The sequence below is a fragment of the Dermacentor albipictus genome, chromosome 9 (assembly GCF_038994185.2).
Source record: "Dermacentor albipictus isolate Rhodes 1998 colony chromosome 9, USDA_Dalb.pri_finalv2, whole genome shotgun sequence".
NCBI classification, from domain to species: domain Eukaryota; kingdom Metazoa; phylum Arthropoda; class Arachnida; order Ixodida; family Ixodidae; genus Dermacentor; species Dermacentor albipictus.
This window is the reverse complement of record NC_091829.1, coordinates 59,625,577-59,645,293: the sequence shown is the minus strand read 5'-3', so window position 1 is coordinate 59,645,293 and position 19,717 is coordinate 59,625,577. Positions and strand designations below refer to the sequence as shown.

The 19,717-nt window shown below is 44.8% G+C and overlaps 1 protein-coding gene across 1 annotated transcript in view; it reads right to left on the bottom strand.

The window, feature by feature from the left end:
• Positions 1-574: 574 nt before the first annotated feature.
• Positions 575-19,717, bottom strand: part of brm (ATP-dependent helicase brm) — a 64,529-nt gene continuing 45,386 nt past the window's right edge. Inside the window, exons 20-27 of the mRNA XM_065455719.2 lie at positions 19,048-19,278; positions 17,788-17,865; positions 16,951-17,058; positions 14,340-14,450; positions 11,649-11,908; positions 9,087-9,192; positions 7,962-8,207; positions 575-964 (exon numbers count right to left, since the gene is read on the bottom strand). Of these exons, the coding sequence (XP_065311791.1) occupies positions 887-964; positions 7,962-8,207; positions 9,087-9,192; positions 11,649-11,908; positions 14,340-14,450; positions 16,951-17,058; positions 17,788-17,865; positions 19,048-19,278 (1,218 nt within the window). The 3' untranslated portion in view covers positions 575-886. The remainder of the gene's footprint in view (positions 965-7,961; positions 8,208-9,086; positions 9,193-11,648; positions 11,909-14,339; positions 14,451-16,950; positions 17,059-17,787; positions 17,866-19,047; positions 19,279-19,717) is intronic.

Genomic DNA, 19,717 nt, shown 5'->3' with positions numbered 1-19,717 from the left:
CACAAGCAACAGAAACTGAACCCTCAAACTGCTGCAAAAACCCAATAAAATTGCAAAGAAAAAAAAAAAAGTTTAACACTCCTTTTCAGCATATTGCAGGAATTATGAACTCTCACATGCCTACGCCATGTACTGCGCACAACGCAGCCCATGAGATTATTTTAAAAACTGGACCTCTTGGCAAATAAAAATAAGGCTGAAAAAGGTAGGGCCAGTGGTTTGTTTATTATGAACAGTTTGCCTGCCAGCAGCCCTACAGAAACAAAATCTGCACCTTCAGAAATGGTATTTGAGGTCTCCTCTGATGATCACCGCCCTGATGTTTGTGGAAAACTGCCTTCAAAGAATGTTACTGTGCACACCTGGACAGACTTCCAACGCCTTAGGGGGAGGGCTAATTCTGTAAACCTGAACTCTGCACAAACCCGGCTGTTGATAAGAGCAGAAGCACATTTACAATGCTATACGATGGTAAATTTTTGTTGCAACAGCGCTTGCGATGCAACCGCACTTTGCAGCGTGAATGCTTTCTCTTGGGGTCGTGGGGTGAGGTCTGGATGTCACGGGACACTGCTTCAATGCCCGAGATAGCAGCAGCCATTTATTCATCTCATTACAAAAGATAGAAACATGATACAAAGGCCAAGAAACCACATTAAAGCAGTTTCTGAACAAACAAAAGTAGGCTGTGACGAAGGGACAGGAAGAAAAAAAAAAAAAAAGGAAGGAAGTAGATGTACAAAGAAACAGAACTGACAGGGAGAACAAATCGGACAACTTTCTCTCTTGCATCACAGGGTGAAATTCGATGGAGACGATCAATGTGGTGCGAATGGAGGGGGGGGGGGGGGGGGTGAGGTGTATGGTGATGGGGGCACATTACCAACTAGTCACTTTCCTCAGTGTCGTCATCGTCGCTGATGTACCGCCGTACGTGGCGACTCTTGCGCTTCTTCGTCTTTTCCTGTAACATCCGGCAAAGAGAGGCATGCGTCACAAAATGAAGCAGCTGTACCAAGACGCTCGTCACTTGGCTGTATTCACAGATATGGCGACACTTGAAGCTCTACCCAGTCTACACTAGGCAAAGGGCAGCAGCGCCCCGAAGTGGCTGCTTGATCGATAGATTGATTGAGTCATTCATTCACTGAGTGATTGATTCGTAGATGTAACATTCCAAAGCAACACTACTGCAGTGGAGGGCTCGGGATTAATTTTGACCACCTGGAGTTCTCTTAATGGGCACTTAAATCAAGGTGCAAAGTGTTCTTGCATTTAGCAGAGGTTAGAATACGGCTCCAGCCGGTAATCAAGCCTGAGGCCCTGCACACAGCAGCTGATTGAAACGGTGACTTTAAATTAAATTACGCGGTTCTATGCACCAACACTACAATCTGATTATGAGCTCCAATGATGCTACTCAGCCAATTCACGAGGTACTTCCAGTGTCTCCTTGAAAGGTATGAAGAAGTGTCTCTCGAGCAATTTCTTGTAACAGGAATTGCATAAAAGCATTGCTTAATGAAATGAAGCGACTACTTTAACTGAGGCGCAACACCATCTTCTACTAGGCTGAGTCAAGGAGGGGATTTGAGCAGAGGCTCATTTGTGAATGCAGGGGACTGTGTCTTTCCCTTGGTGAAAATGGAAGGCATTTAAATCACGATTCTGCTATTCATGCCAATGCCTCAGGTAAGGAACGTACCTCAATGTATCAAAGCAGTGGTTCTCAAGTACTATATCAAGATGCACAGCACCAGTGTTCATCAGTGGAACTTTAGCAGCCCTAGAGGTCTGCGAGGATCGCTCTAGAGATCTGACCTTGACGTACATTACCTATTAAGCAAAAAGGGACACATCTAGAAGGAGAGGCATGTGCTAAACTGTGGGGGTTTAACATTCTGAGAGTGCACGGTAGGTTATGAGGGCCTCTGGATTAATTTTGACCACCTGAGGTTCTTTAATGTACAACCAATGCACGGTACACGATTGCTTTTGCATTCCGCCCCCGTTGGAACCAATGCCTGTAGACCTGTACTATACAGTTTGGCTAGGATTAAACTGAAAAGCAAAACACTGGTCTTGTGCTAAACTCGACTTGGGACTTCAAAACTCATTTCCAGCTGTATTTCCAGCTTGCAGTACAGCTTTTCTGCGTAACCTTCCTCACTGATCTCAGACAGCAAGGGACACACGAAGCAGTAATAGTGCAGCCACTGCAGTTCAATGGTACTTTTACCATCGTGTCAGCAAAGTGTCTGGTTCTTTTGTATTTCTGTGTACGCTTTATATTAATGATAAGAATCTTGGTTTGCATGTGGTGGTGTTGGCTATTTCCCAGAGCTGCATTGAGGTTTGCGGGGCGACTGCAGTCAGCCGGGCATTCCCTTATGCTAGCCTTTAAAGATTTTTCTTCAGCTGTCTTGACACACTCCATATGGTTCATTCTAACTGGCAAATGTGGACGTGAATCTGGAGTGGTTCAAACAAGGCATTCTTGAGGTAACGCTGTAGAACAGTGATCAATACAAGGTCTAGAAGGCATTGTTCGAATGGTCGCTTTCAGGCATCGTTGACCTGAAGGGGCAATAGCGCCAGCTATGTTATGTGGTCTGATGTTGTGGGTCCACCAGTAGAACTGCTTAGCGCTCATTTTCCTTTGACTCTCATTCATTCTTCTGAATGTTTTATTCATCCACTTCCTATTGTAGCACTTCCAGGCACAAGCCCTGCTAAGAAAGGTAACTTACTGCAAACCGCTGACACTTTAAAAAAAGAAAGAAAAAACAAAAACAAAACAAAAACAAAAGAGGCGGAGGATTTTCCCGCATAATCTGTGAACTGGTTGGTGAAGTGGTTCACGATGGCTAAAGGACTGAGAGTCACTGCCTGCATCAGCATAGCTAAAGCTGGTCTCTGTGTTCTGTGAATTGGACTGTTGGTAGAAGTAATCACAAGAACGAAACAAAGCTGCTATTTTGCTTCATCAGTTATTTGCTGTGCCTCCAGGGCCAGTTTGGTGTGTGTTGCACTACGACCCGATGCAATTTTTCGGTGAAAATACGCATGCTCGTGCTGCGGTTACTGTAAAGCACGGAACATCTGTGCCTGCTAGTGTCAGGTGCGACAAACGAGGCACAGAATGTCTCGCCAACGTAAGTGACACTTGCCCAGGCTATGATTACAACTACAGCAGGCATTTCCAAAGCACACGTGAAACCTTCCTGGACCCTTCCACATTTCTAGAAAGCCAGAACGGCATCAGCACTTTGAAATTTGTCGTGGGGGTTACACAGCGACACATCGTCCAGTGCGCAGTGAATTTGTTTGCTTATCTAAGATGTCAGACTGAGCAAGTATTACTCCCTGCACGGCAATATTGAAATATTGAAGAATACACTGAAGACAAGAACTGGAACCTTGCGCTCCAATAAATAATAATAATAATAATAAAAATAAATGTGACCACACGTGCCAGGCAACTGAGAAATTAGACAAAGCAGATGATGTGGCCCGCATGTTGTCACTTGATTGAAAGGCACACGTGACGTGCTGCGATGACAAAGCTCGAACTCTTCCGAACAAACCTCACGGCGTGATAGCAGTGCGGAAAGACAAAATGTGAGGTTAGTAGCAGGAAGAAAACAAACACCTAAATGTGGTTGGCATGATGCATGCTAAGGACGCCAAGAATATGTCATTGCTTCATGTTTATGCACATGCAGCATTGAAAAAAAGTGTGCGTTAAAGGGAAAAGATGAAGGAACTGCTTCAGATGTAAGGCACTTGGGCAAATGTGTCAACACATCTGGGTACAGATGTGTTGACACACAATTTCAATACAGCATACTTCCACTAATTTGACTCTGACCCAACTGATGAAACTGATCGAATTATCTGGCCGGTCGAATTAATAAAGATGCAGAAAAAACACTGAAGCACGGCATCACTTCATTCGGGAGTATTTGCTTGAATCTAACACATGCCCAAATCAAATGCACAATCACTTGCCATGTGTCCAAAGTAGAAAACTAACGTATAAATGACGTTCCAGCTCAAACAAAATGCCAGAAATCTAGCCCACAACCGATTATTTAGCAAGAAAAGTGGGCTGAATATGTGCTGAAAACTGGCAGCCGGATTCCTAAAGTTTGCTTCAGTGCCGTGCACTTGTGTTACGCAGTAAAGCATACTAACGCCTCAAAGGCAATTTAGATTTCGTATCCGGATGGCATCACACAAGCAATTTTCGCCGCAATTATATTGGAGAGAGACAGAGAGAGAGAACAAAAAGGAAAAAAAAAAAAATATGAGAGGACATATACCAGGATTGGGTAAATACCGTAATCAGACGCTGTCAGCTATGGTTATTACTTGAAAATTTTTTTTAGGGCAGGCCGAAAATAGGAGTTTTCAACGGGAGATGACTTGTGTTCAATGCATTTACAGCCCCTAAGCTTCGTCAAGACGGACGCTACCACTAAAAGGGTCGCTTTTTGGGTCACCATAGCGGTCAGGCGCATGCATGCCGACTGGTCAATATTCAATTATCTCGTGAAGGCCAATTATCCATAGAAATGAACAGGCGTTGGCCAGGACTTTCAGTCAGGATGGAATCAACCGAAAATCCAAATTAAGCAGAATCGAATTAACAGAAGTCTGCTGTATTACGAAAGTTCACTGCCACCATGAAGGAATACCGAGACAATAAATGGAGACTTCTGCGCACACAGATGGTCAAATGGTTGCATTACGAGTGGCTGCTTGCGACTGTACCTCTCAAATCGGACGCCGCATGAGCATGAGTGATCGATCGTCAAAGCAGAGCAGCGTTATGTTTTGTATAATTTGCAAGTGTGATAAGATCCTATCACACCGCATGCACTGTATGCAAGTGAAACCTTGCGAGGAGGTGCCGAGAAGGATGGCGGTTTGAGGAGCGCTCTGTCTTGCGTGAGCAAGCGTGAAGGTGCAAAGTGGAGTGAGAGAGAGAGAAGTGGTTCTTGTGGGGAAGGAAGGAGGAAAGGCTAGTACTATCTTCTGCAACCCATACGGGAGCATGGCTCAGTGACAGAAGGGTGGGGGAGATGGGATTAAAAGAGAGAGAGGATAGGAGGGAGAAAGGTAGCGAGTCGTGAGTTCGTGGTAACATGATCAAGTGCGTGAGGGGAGGGGGGGCAGGTTGGCCCACACCTCCTTTCTTAGAGCAGCCGCGGTTGAGCGCATGCTAAGCCCGCACACCCCGTCTGAGTTAATTTGCTGCATGCACAAAGAGTGGGCATGGCGTCATGTGAGCTGTCCTTCTGCGAAATAAGAACTAGATGTTGCGCAATCTCAAGTTTCGGAGATGCGCTGAAGCGAGAGGCAGATGAAGCATTCACACCCCACTGCCGGCACTTTTCACGATAGCAACGTCCCAGTGCAGGCGACACCATCAGCCGCGGGGGGCCGAGTGGATGCAAAAGCTAGGCTGGCTTCGCTTAATTCATACAGCCGAAGTGATGTGATGTCGCCGACATGGTGTGAAACTGTCTCTTCAGTCGTTGACTCTCAAATTTAACAAAATGAATTTTCCTGTCAATCAAAATTTGCCTTCTTTAATTGCTCGATATTGCGGAAGATTTTACAACCGATTCAGCGTAAGAAATATCCTTAGGCAACTATAATTTTTTTTTACATAGGAGGTCGAACTTCAATATAACGAAATTTGCAAATTGCAGATTTTACTTGACTTCGTTATGTCGAGGTTTAAATGTAGTTGCACCTGACCTCATTATGGAGTAAAGAGGGGGCATTGGGGAGGCTCATAATAAAAAATATTAGATATATAAGGAAAATATGAGTTCCAAAGCTACAGACAGGCTTTGAGAGACACCATAGCGGGTGGGGTGAGCGCTCGGGATTAAGTCTGACCTAGCGGGGTTCTTTATAACTCATACTTAAATTTAAGTACACCAACATTTAGGCATTTTGCCCACGTCGGAATGAATGTGGCCACTGTAACCAGAAACCAACTCAGTGACCTCGAGCTTGGCAGCAGAACGCTGTGGACACAAGAAACGTAGCTTGAGAACCACTGCTTTCAAAGCAAAATAAACCAGGAGAGTTAATCCATACAGAGACAGTTACAAGAGTCTACTGAGTTGGGACTGGCTAGCACTCAGCTTGTATGCCATCCCAAGCATTTGCGTATGAACGGAGGCGACAAGGTACACGTTCCATTAGCGATGCAGTTGTTAGTAAGGTGCATGTAAAACAATTGCAATATGGCAAGTCAAAATGCGCATGCTTGCAAGGCTTGCTTTCAACTATCAAACCTTGCAGGCTATGACAGGGTAATGAAGCGGGTGAACAGGACAGGGTTCTCCTTGTCCTACGTGAGAGTGAACTACAGAAGGTGAAGGGGTGAGACAAGCAATGCTTGACCAAAGCAGTGATTCTTACACAATCGAAAATATTGACTTTTCGGGAATTTCACTGCACAGGTGTAATAAATGCCTAGTTGGCAGGGCAGTATCTGTAGTGCCCCTACCTCGTCAGCCTTGCCTAGGTTTTCCGGCGCAATCAACTAAACTCAGAGGCCATTATGAACAGAAGCAGAAGGGGCGCGGATTTCGGTCACAGCTGTTTGAAGTAACTTCACTGGACCAGACGGTGCACAGTTCCCACTGGCACAAGAATGTTAAGAACCACCACCGCGCGTACAATGCTGCCAACTTCAATTAACCACTGCACAAGTTGCATAGGAACATCTCATTACATTAAATAGAAGTACTGTCAGTTTAGACTGATGAAGTACCTGTTCAAGACTAAATTTTTTGTAATTTCACGGTAATAGGTGAATTATGAAAAAGCTTCATTTCTTGCATTTTGTGGCAGCACCCCAACACCTATATGCCATTGTGATGTTATGGATCCAAGGCATCTGTTCATATTTTGGTGATGGAGGCTCGGTAAATGTTCTTGCTCAGTTCAGTTTTTGGTTCTTGCAGAACGCAATATCGTCCATCTTTACGAATAAAAGGATAACAGGGCTCGAGCAGACGAGGTGACAATACATTCTGTCACTGCGAGCAGGTGTGGGAGCTTCAAAGTAGCGTCCCTACATGTCGTCCGTTTTTGTCTTTTCTGGTTTACCAAGCCTGTCCTCATGCTAAAAGATGTCATTTCGTATTGAAGAAAGGTAATTAATACTACATCTCAAATAAGTTTAGTATCTTTAGTGTCCCTTAAATTTTAGTGCCTCAGTTCTTCGTTAAGTCTCGTATTGGCTCTTGGAAAGAGTAGGCAATGGATGGCACTGCTCCAATGGATCAACACAGCCAATGTCTTGTGCTATTTCAAATATTTGGAAGCCTCAAATAATGCGACCCAAGATCCTACCCAAGATCTGGCACTGTGATCTAAGGAACAGTGCAGACAGACACAGGCTGTGTTACAAACAAGGGTTAGACAAACACGCGTTCGCAATGCGAAAGTCAGCTTGCCATGCCGCTGACACATGCCACCAAACAATGCACACACGCAAGCACACACACAAGCACGCACATTCGTTACACCAATAAAAAGAACTCATTCCACAGGCAGTGATACATGGGAAAATTAACTTTTATGCACAACGAAAAAAAAAAAGAAAGAAAGCCAAGTATAATTACGGTTACACAGCAAAAGTGTAAATGCCCTGGCAAATGCAGCAGAGAAATGTTCTTCTCTAAACTTAACAAGTTCCAAACGAAGGTGCACACAGGTTAGTTATGTTGCTGATGAAGTGCAATCACAGATACGGTGGCCACGGAGGGAGGGAAAGGACACTCGTATTATGGTCAATCGAGCAGTGCACGATGCAGAGAGAAGACTGTGTTAGATGAGCGTTACGGGTGAATGGTATAAAGAGAGAGGGAGAGAGCGGGGCCTCTTCCATCGCATCACGTGGGTAGCAACATGGGAGGAGGGGGTCGCACCTCCGAGCCGTGCTCGGCCGACGGTCCGGCACCATCCTCGTCAGTATCCTGGTCGTCTGTGCCCAGGGCCAGGTCGCCGTCCTTCTGTAGCCGCTCGCGGGCGCTGGTGAACACCGACTGCAGCACGATGGAGTCCTCGTAGATGAGCGAGCCCTCCACGTTGTACGTCTGGGCGTTGACACAGAGCAGCATGAAGTCGTCCTCCAGGTCGTCCAGCGTCCGGTACCGGTGCTCACGGATGCGAGCCTGGGGGGAGGGTGGGGGAACAAGAATTGTCCGACTCATGCACGTCCTCACTGTCTTGGTACAGTGCTGGTTGAGCGAGTGTCAAATCGTGAAATAAACTTTGAGCTAAGGCACCGCTTTTAAAAACAACATTCTCAACATTGCAGTGTACTTATTTTAGCAGTTGTTGTAGGGAAGCTGTCACTGGTATTCAACATGGTCGAACCTTGCAACGAAATTGCATCCAGCACAAATGTGCCTTCATTGCATCCAATTTCATTACATGCCTGAGAAAAGATTTACATTTACTTTGTTATATCCGGGGTAAGTGGACGTCACTGGGAGAGACCTTAGACCTGCAGTGGACACAAAAATAGGCTGATGATGATGATGATGACCTGACAATTTGTTAGTTTGAGGCTTCAGCGTCAACAGAGTGAGCAGCCTGGGCATAGCACCACGGCACATGTGCACCTCAATCGAAGCTCCATGTACAATTGAACATGCCATTCTTGCACAAAAATAAAAACAGAGCTTTAGCTGATGCTAACATTTTACCTATCTCCCCAAGTTCAGAAAAAGAAAAGAAAGAAAGAAGAAGAAAAAAACCCTGCCAGCTGCCTGCTAACCATGGGCCTCCTGGAGTTAGCCTCATCTTGGATCCGTGACATGTCCAACTTCACTGAAGTACAAATTGGTGATATCAAGCTAAGGCACACGCACAGGCAGACTGAACACATGAGCTACGCAACATGCTATTGTGGGCACTGTTTTCTCCTCAATGCTGCCTGTAGCTGCGTTTGACTCAAGTCTGAGGAGCTGAAATTTTTCTCCACGTCTTGAACAAAAGCGCAAGTGCTTTCCTTATTGTGCTCTGCCACCGCAAACAACTGTGCTCACCTTGATTTTCTTTAGATCGACAGGTTTCTTGATGACATCATAGTAGTCGGGGAGCTCCCTCTTAGATGGCAGCTGCAGGAAGGCTTCACTCAGTACACGGCCGTCACTGCGAAAACAATAAAAACACAGTCACCACACCACTGTTCGCACTTGCATTCTGCAATCATCTCTTGCATCTGCACAAATAGCCTGCGCCACCTTAAGGGAACAATAAATCAGTTTAGAGTGATTGAGCGTTAATTGAAAATTCCTTTTCAACACTTTTTTTTGGTATCACGCGGTCTGTTATACTTGCTACAACTGGTGGTGCAAGGAACATCAGCATGGCAGACGGCTGAGCAAGCTGTAGCACCAAAAAAGATGCGATGTACTGCTTCCGCATGACCACCTTTTGCATTGTGATGTCGCAACACCTACACCTCACCTCTTGTGAAGTAAAATAAAAACTGGCTTGCAGAAAGCTTGTACTTTAGTAAATTATTTATAGGACACCCTGTGGCTTACCAGTATACTGTGTCATGTATCGAGGTCCAGGACCTTCAATTAATGAGAACGAGAGAAAAAAAAATACTACAAATGTTGTCATGTCATCACGTTAAAGGGACACGAAAAGCAAATGTCAAATCAATCGAGTTTGCTAGATTACCCTTCTGATAAACCTCATGTTTGCTTTACGATTGAAAAATCATGTAGTTATTGAGAAAACTGACTAAAGGAGGCTGCACTGCACTATCTGCCTTTTTTTTCACGGCACGAAAATACATGCGCCCAATCTGGCAAGCAAGTCCTTCAAAAAACTGGCACACACTGCTGCAAACGTTTCTGCTGTGTACTGAGTTGCAACTCTACTGGTAGCTCTATGTTGGTGTGGTGCCAAAAACGTGCGCAGTGTATGAATGCAACTCCACAGCTAAAATGAAAAGCAACCAGGGCTTCACCTGGACAGCACCGTGAACCACGTAGTAACTGCCTTTCATTGATGGCTAGTAAGTTTATTGAAAAGACCCCGCGTTACACTGGGGAAACATTTTAAAAACATTATATTGCTGATGCAGTCTTCTTTCAGCGTCGGCGCTCTCTTGCTGGTAGTGGCAGCGCTGGCCTGACATCAAGTACTCGTTTAAGGTGCGACAATACTGCGTCGAAACGAGATCAACGAGGCGCCGACGCCAATGATTGGCCAACCACACAGCACAAAGTGCCGCTGAGGCTATTTTATCATACCAGAAAGAAAATGATGCAACCTATAAGCGCGAGTTGTCATCGTGCGACGGGCTTTCATGACAATGGCACAGACAAAATCAGCATGCCGATTACCTTTCAGCAGAACTCAGTGTGATCGGCTGCTGAACTGACAATGTGAGAGCTGCAGCACCTTCGCTTGTGTATACATTACATTGCCCAGCGGTGACTGCTGGCCCACAAAAAGCGAGCGTGCATGATAAAGACGACATACAAGCGAGCTAGCGAAGGGCATGATAAGAAAACGTGCTTCCAGCTAACGTCAGTATGGCTTGTTTCTGCCTCGCCTCTATCCATGTTACAGTGGTGACCCGGCGTTAATTGCATTCAAAATGAGTCAAAACAAGCTTTCAAAGTTTAAATGCACGAACTTCAGCTCTGTCAAACTATGCACATGAAGCTTGAGCCGATGTTGTTCAGTGAAGGTTAGGCCTAGAGGAGCTGTAGAGTTTGTGCACACGTTAGGGGTGAACCTGAACTTTAGTTAGGACGGAGGAAACTGCTCTTCACTTTACAGGGATCACGCACACAATAAGTGGAAAGCGGCGACACAGCGCGCCGTGCCAACATCTGTACGTCACTGTTCCCGAAGGCTGCCGGTTGCGTTCACTACGTAGATGGGTGGGTCCGTATGAATTGCTATGCCGACACACTTCTTAATTCCGGAGATGCACTGTTTGCCTCTGCTTCAAACGGGAAGCAACAGACGGTGCATCCAGTCCAGTAGCATAAACCAACGCTTCGTTCGGTTACAAACGATGTCAGTGATGGCATCTGCGTTTTTGGGAGGGAACTACACAGCCTAAAATGAGCGCCTATGTGAGCATAGCTTTCTCTAATAATACAGTATGAAGCATCCAAATTGTAAGTATGATAAAATAAGCGAGAATCAGTATTATCAGCCCATACATATGTATCTGGTTCACAGTCACCGTTAATTAAGGGGCTTGGCTGTAAATATTGACTTGTCTCAGGGTGGAGCAATGCGGCTAATATAAGCAGACATGTATGTTTTGCTAGTTATGGCATTATTTTCTATCACCGATACGCCATTTACACAACATCTGAAGCTAAGGATTTGTGGCTGTAGAGGATGATGTAATCAAATGCGCTGCTTCACATGGAAGGCTGCGCTTGAAGGTTTCTTGAATGCGTGAAATGTCTAAAGAATGTGTAAAAGAAATACAAAAAGCGAGCTGCAAGTGCAGAAATCAGTGACAACGACTTCCAAGGCAGCGATGACAGCAGATGGCACTGACGGCTTCGTCATACCCTGTGGCACACAGCAAAGCACACAGCATACAGGGTGGGATGCTTCACCTGTCTTTGTAGTTGATGACAATGTCAATGAGCTTGCGCATCTGCTTGGTCAGGGAGGGCGGGTTGGGCGAGGCCTTCTCGACGGGCGGCCGTCCGCGGCGCTTCTTTACCACAGGTTCGTCGTCTACCATCTGCCGGGAGGGGCCGCTCTTGCGTTTGCCACCCCTCTCACCGCCAGAGCTTGACGAGGCGCCATTGCCACCGGACTTGCGGGAGCGTTTGCGCGTCTCCATTTCATCCAGGTTCCCGTCTTCAATGGCCTGTGTTTTTCGGGAAAAGCACGACACATCAGTCATCCATACACCATCTTAAAAAATTTACGACTCCCGAGGATGATTTCCAGCAGAAAAATCGTGTGTGCATTTTCTTTCTTTAGAGCTGCGTGCCTGGAGCTAATCAGCAAGAAATGTTATGGCACACGCTCTTGACAGACAAGTGCCAGGAACGTGACAGACTGCACACAGCTGTGCCTGCACCCACACATGTACCCACATGAGAATGAGAGCCTGAAATGCTTTCCCAGATGTTTCCTGCACACACCTAATAACAATAAGTTCAAGCTTTAACACTAAACCACTTGCCTTAACCCTTTACGTATTGTTGATGAGTATAGTCGTCATGAAATTTGGCACGATGTAACCAATGACTATAGTCATAAACAAAAATTTGTCACAGAGCAAACCTATGATGCCTATACTCGTCCTATTGCACCTACTTGTGACTCCTATCACTGGATGGCCCCACTTGTTCATGTTGCGCCATTTCTGTCTCGCCTTTCATTATATTGCTGTCTCTGACACCCCGCATAATGCATGGCTGCTTCCTCGAAGCGCGACAATGAAGGAGCACATAAAAGAAAGTATTTTGATGACTCCTGATTAGACCACAGCTCTGTAGAGTTTTCTCCAGCAGTGGAAAGTGATGTGTTCTCATCTGAGGAGTCTGATGAGGTATGTTTTATGGATGGCATGGAGGACCTTGCGGCTGCCTGTGAGTCTACCATACGAAGACGGCCTAACTGCTATAGGAGCTGCGTAAAAGTAGCCACTCATGTGCATGTTTTGCAACGTCTAGGTTATTTTTTGTTCATATTCTCGTTTTTCATAGTGTATCGAGACCTGCAGAACACTTTTTTGCAAGGCACCGGGGTCATGCAGTGTTGACTTCTTCAATCTACCATTTTATGCAATTTGTGAAATAATGGAACCCAGTTGAAATAATTATGCCGTTTTATTCAGACAAAAAGAAAGCTCTCCAAACTGGGCAAAAAAAAAAAAGACAATTTACGGTATATTTGGTAAAACTTTCCTCCTTTTTCGTGGTAGGGAAAGGGTTAACCAAATATTCTTATGGTCGGCAAACTCACAGCAGTGAACGAGACCAAGTGGAGAACCGTTGTACAGGAAATGCATCTTTGGAACTCCGTAACATATCTCCAAGAATCCCAGCTGCTAATGCTCATTTAACTGCACCCTCTCCCAAGAGCCCATTCCCTTTCCCTTGCTCCACATATGTCAGCTACCAAGAGGGGAGGTTGTTGTACAAAATACATACAGCATTTTTGACCCCCTTCACCACTTAACCAGGATCATTACACAAATAAAAGCAGATAGGTGACCTGTGGCCTTTTCTGACCAACAGCCTCGTTAAGCCAAAAACATCTGCCACCTTAGATGATGATGTAAATATAAAGTGCTTTTGGATAACCTAAACATTCAGAACCAGTATTGCAAGCCTAAGCTCTAGGTCCAAAAATGTAAAAGAGAAAATACATTAAAAAATGATGGTATCGATGCCTGACTTTCAATGGAAAGTGCAGAGACTGTTTCTAAAATCGTAAAACAAACTCAAATTCGTAAACTTTACAGAAAATTTAAATAAACACAAAAGGGAAAAAAAGGAACTTCCTGCCTTTTACAATGCTGCCAGAACAGAAAGCTCTTTAGAAGATTTCCACTTATTTTCGGACTTCAATGCACTCAAGTTTGTGCTGTGGCTAAAAATAGATAGACGTGGTATAGAACTAGTTAAAGGGACACTAAAGACTGATGCTAAGTTGACGTTGACTGTTTAAATACCACTCCAGAAACCCCGAAATGCTTGTTTTGTGTGAAGAAAAGAGCTAACGAGAAAATTGTGTCTCAAAGGTCCGAATGCCTTTTTCGAAATTCAAATCTCCCGCCACCCAACCGAGGGAGCAGTGACGTTGTGTACATCATCAAAACTCTTTGCTGCCGTCGGTACCGAGCCAAGACAGAGCGGTGGATTCACCACTGCAGCTGCTTTTTCGTCAAGTGGTGTAGACCGTCCTGGCATCTGCGATATCACATGGAAGTTGAATTCTCTGCTACTCGCAGTTAGTGCGAGTTTCGCGAGCCAGCAAAACCAGCACAGCACTCTGTGCGATAACGAAATGACTGAAACGTGAAAGCGTGGGCGGCGCGGAGTTGAGCAAAAACGAAACCTTTTGACCGCCCACGTCGTTGTCAAGGGTAACTTCAATTAGTCCTTTTTTTTAAAAAAGGGAACAGAACTGGACAAGTAGCATTTCAATTTGTCTTATCTGGATAATATTGCGACCTTAGAGATTCTCGAGCACCAATCTGTCACTGTTCACGCGAAATCTCATGGAAGTGAAAGATCTCCAAGGGCGATTGTCTCGAGAATACCACCCCTGTAGGGTACGCTCACCCGAAGCCACTCCTTGTCGGTGAGAGCATCTGAGTAATCGATCTCCTTTCGCTGCCGGTTCCCTCGCCCAAACAACTTGTCCTCCTCTTCCTCATTGGTTAGTCGCTCCACCTGGTGATGAGAACGAGAATCACAAGGTCATGCGCATATAAATTGGACGCAACGGTCAGATTCACGGTACAACAGGGCTATGCAGGAAGCTGTTTAGTCGCCACTCGTTTTTCTTTTTTGTGAATGGAGCACATAAACAAATAGAGTGCAATGTGCTCATGTGTTTCTTGAGCTGCTGTAACTTAATTCAATGCTGTCAAATCTTGTAACAATATTCCGTCTGACACAAAAAGAACCCTCCCTACATACAACATTTATTATATACGTACATGCCAATACCAGCACAAAAAATTATTTGCAATCGTGTCTCCTGTGTCAATTGTGAGAGCCTGGTGATGGTGGCTGGTCATTGTCAATACATATTATGCAAACAATGCCAAATTACAGAACACACACATAACACAGTTCCTATGCAACTGTGCAATCGGTTGGATCATACTACATCAGCCATGCCGTAGGCTAGAACATGCATTCACATCTCAAACATGATGTTTCACTTGGTGAGTATTTTGACATATTTTGCCACCAGAGTATACATAGTTTGATGTCGGGCAAACAAATATGAGCATCACTGTAACTGATAATATCTCGGATCTTGCAATGTCAATTTCATTATATAGTAGCATGGAGGAAGGAAAAATATAGGAGGGAGCATTATGTCATGCAGCCTGCCTTGGCAAGCGAATGCTTCATGAAATCACAGTGGTGGCCCAACACGTCGAGACCACAAAGCAAGAATCGAGATTTGCCGAAATGTTTGGTTCCCAGTAGCTATGCCAGTAGTTTTTATTCGGTGTACACTTGTTTAGCTACCCTGCCGTGGCTCTGCCTACAGAGCAGGAACACTAAAATCAAATGTACACTTTGACGTGGGATCACGTGTTTGGCCACTAGTGGCCCAGCAGATTTTGGCTCCAATTGCGTTGCGGTATGCTCCCTCCTTGTGTTTCCTTCCTCCATGTAAAGTAGTAAAGAACCTAAGTTTAGATTTACTTTTGTTATATCCAATATTTTCTTATATCCACGCAAACACATTATGGTAATTAAGAATTTGAATTATTATTTTCGCACCAGTTGCACACCAGAGCAGCTAAATGAATGCACTGTGGTCATAACCATGTCTCAGCATTCAGTAAACTTTGAAAAGGTGAACTGCGAGGCATCGGCACAATGTTCCTTAAGACAGAAATTTCGGCTCTTCAGTCTTCTGCGAGATGAGAAACACGGCACATGACATAAGCACGAAATGCAGAAAAAGACACAACGGCAGCATTCTGGGAAGGGCTAGGGGCTAGTATCAAAGAAAAAATAAATAAAATGAGCCACACACAACTGACAGGTTCAGTGGGCATGTAACTTGCAAACACTTCATCCATCTGTTCTGTTTCTTTTTTATTTATTAGGCGTGTGCGAATACTCTAAAAGTGTGAATATTATTGAATATTACATTTTCAATATTCGTATTCGATTTGAAAAATAGATACTTGAATATGTTCGAATATTTGGTTGGATTCAAACATTTGAATCAAATGGAATATATTGCTGGCTGCGTGGGAGCAAACACTGTTATAAGCGTTTGTTTCTATTTAATCTAAGAATATTGGGGCAATTTTGTGCTGAATTTTGTGAGAATTTCGTGCTGCTAGCGAAATTTCGACTGTAAAGCACACTTAGCCACTAGACGTCTAAACTTTGCAAAAAAGCCAGCCTCCCAATAACAAGGGGGCTAGATTAGTGGACAGCGAGGGTGCACTTTTTCTCTCCTCCCCATTTTTCTTTCTTTCTTCTTTTTTTTTCTTTTTTGCAGTGCAAGCCTCAATTGGGCTGCTGTGAGTCACGCCCAAGCGTCACACAAGCATCATCCAAGCGTTGCTTCTCGCAATATCCCGACTAGCGAGGCAGTCGTCCCACACTTCGCTCCGTTTGCAAGGTGCTGCACAAGACAGATGATGGTCTGTACCAGCTGCGCTACTCACAGCGTTCTCTTCCTAATATAAACCATGTACCTACAATCACAATGCAAAACATTGATACACGAAATGAACATGCATAAAGCTGTGCTCAAACTTCGCATTATGGAGTATCGTAATCGTCGGCGATTTTTTTTTTTCTGTCGCTGGTATGTATTTTTTCAATATGCTCTGATACACCTGTAACACACGTGCATGTACGCACACACACATTTAAGGCATTTCGGAAGTATTGCACATTCTCTCCTTAATGAATAGCATGAATAGAACAGATGAATGAAGATCCTTGTCCACGTCGAAGTTTATTTAAACGCTTTTGAACACGCCGATGTTATCTACCCACCTGTCTCTGCCACTGTGCTTCAGAAACTGTAACATGACATCGACCAACTAGCCGGAATCGTCATCTTGTTCTCTTCTTAACTCTCTATTCCGATTCCAGTACCCGCTTTGACCGCCCACCAAATGGCTCCCACTCTCTGAGCCTCTACCGTGGCCCTTCGCCTTCGTCGATTGAAATGCCCGCTCACCTCGGCGTCGTCCTTGAGCAGCCACTTGGGGAGCTCATCTTCCTCCATCAGCCGAGGTTTCCTCTTGACGCTGCGCGCCTCCTCTCTTCTCCTGTCGATGTCCATTTTCTGCGAGACAAAGGGAGCTCACGTTTAAAGGGGGCCCTGAACACACCCTTTTTTGAAACCTTTGCAATACGTTGGAGTGTGTGTGGTGCTCTTCAAGAAATAGTCCCAAAGTAATACTTTAAAAGGAACTAATATGAATGAATTTAGAGTAACACCTTGTTAATTTGATCCTCATTAGCTAAAAAAATAAACTGAGACTCGCCTTCTGGTCTGACAGGCATGTGAACTGTTTGATTGCATCAAACTATCATGATTTGTCGCTGTATTTGGAAACAACTGTGTTAAAGTATATCGAAACAAAACTTTTGCCTTCTTTATAAGGCCTGATTGCGAGCTCTGTCCATGTAAGCATTTCGTTTTTGTGTATGCATCATGTACGGGAAGTTCATTTGCAAATATTATATTCCATTCCTTTTTAATAATTCACCTTTCGACATGTCCTCTTTGAATGGCCACAAGGCTGCGAAAAAGGTTTTTTGACGTTTCTTGTATTTAAATCTGTTAAATACAAATTTTCTGCTACTGTGTTATGTCTCCAGCTGCCGGGTTCTGCTCCTCAAGCTCTAGTTTGGCTTCGGCAGGCCCGCCTTTGTGTACGAATATTGCATTCCAATAAACATTATTATTATCATCATCATCATCATCATTATTATTATTATTATAACTAGTTATTACGACTCTGTGCTGAGAAGCTTTAGAGCAACCTGTCCTTTCTTGCAGCAAGCTTACCTGGAAAAGCTCCAGTTCTTCCTCATTTCTGGCAATCATTTCGTTGATGGTTTCATCATCTGGCACTTCATTTTCTTCCTGCAGTTGAGGAAAAAAAAAAAGAAAATTAGGACATCACACACCATCGAAAAGGCAAGACAACAAAAAACTGAGAAATACAAACCATGGAAAGTTGATATGAAAGTTTACACAGCAGACGAAAAGCAAAACTGCTCATTTCGGGGTTACAGTTACAGACTGATTTAAGGGACAATAAAGGCAAATGCTAAGTCGGGGTGGACTGTTTAAATACCATTCCAGAACCTCACAATGCTTGTTTCGTGCCAAGAAAAGACAGTTTACGAGAAAATTGCATCTGTAGGGTCTGAATACCTTTTTTGAAATTCAAATCTTCTACCACCCAACCAGGAGAGTGGTGACTTTGCATATGCTATCACCACCCTTTGCTGCTGTCGGCGAGTAAAACGGCGCCCGACAGACAGCGGTAGCGACCTAAGACGGAGCGGTCAATTCGCCACTACAGCTGTTTTTGGTCAAGTGATGTCGACCATTCGGGCATCCCGCGACATCATATGGAAGTTGAAATCTTTGCTACTTGCAGTTTTTGCGGGTGTCGTAAGCCAGCAAAACCACCGCAGAACTACGCGATAACGAAACTACTGAAATGCAAAAGCGTGGGCAGCGCAGAGTCGAGTGAAAACGAAGGTTTTCGACCGCCCGTGTCATTGTCAAGGATAATTCCAATGAGTTCTTTTTTCTGAAAATGAGATAGAACTGGACAAGTAGCATTTTATTTAATATAATAATACAATACCTTCTATGGAAGGTATGGAGACTGATGAGCTAAGCTCTTTTTGGTAACATAATTTATTTTCTGTAAAGCTCGATGAAAGAGTTGTAAAATGAGCAGAAATTCGTAAACAATGCGGAAAATTCGTGAGGCTTGGCACATATACAAGGCGACAGGCTACGTTATGCGGATTAGTGAGGGCTGCGGTTCAATTCTGACCACCCGGGATTCTTCAACGTGCAACTAAAGCATGGCACATAAGTGTCTTTGCCTTCCACCCCCATTCGAACGCAATCACAGCAGCCAGGAATTGAGCCTGCGACCTTGGGCTTTGCCGCAGAGCGCTGTAGCCACTAGGCCACCGTGGTGGGGGGGGGGGGGGGAAAGAAACTCTCAGACTGTGCGCACATAATTTAAGTGGCAAAGACAAGGAGGAAGAGGAGGACGAGGCGTGGAAAGAGCAGACTCGCCTCCTCGTCGTTCTCGTCCTGAGTGAGGATGGCTTGGAGGAACTGCTTGCGCTCGGTACCCGTCGACTTCTGGTCAAACATGCCGGCCTGGATGACTTTCTCATCCAGGTTGAGTTTGTACTTGGCTGCAGCCAGAATGCGCTCCTCCACCGAGTTGACCGTCACGAGCCGCAGCACCCGCACCTCGTTCTTCTGGCCAATCCGATGAGCTCGATCTTGCGCTTGCAGGTCCTGTACGTCAAGCAGGAATGGCAAACATGAGCAGGCGAGCGCTTTCTCCCGTAACAACACTTGCACAACATACGCGGCACATTTTAAACAAATTCAACATACTACCCTAGTGGCAATCATAATACTCGGCCAATGTCACATTGGGTACAGGGCAAATGGCTTCTCAGAGAAGTCTACAATTACCCTCGACTTATGCCAGGTGATCGGATCCTTTCAGAAGGACCATAAGTTGAGCTAGTTGGTGCGGGCTCATTTTGATACAATGGCACCTCAGAAAGCAAATAAATGTGGATAAGGCCATGCAGGACACAAGCGCCATGTCCCAAGTGTCCTTTATCCATCTTCGTCTCCCTTCTGTGGCGCCATTACATCAGAGTGATTGGATCCTATGCCTGCAAATTTTCTAACTTCACTGCAACATGTAATCCTCCGTTGTGCC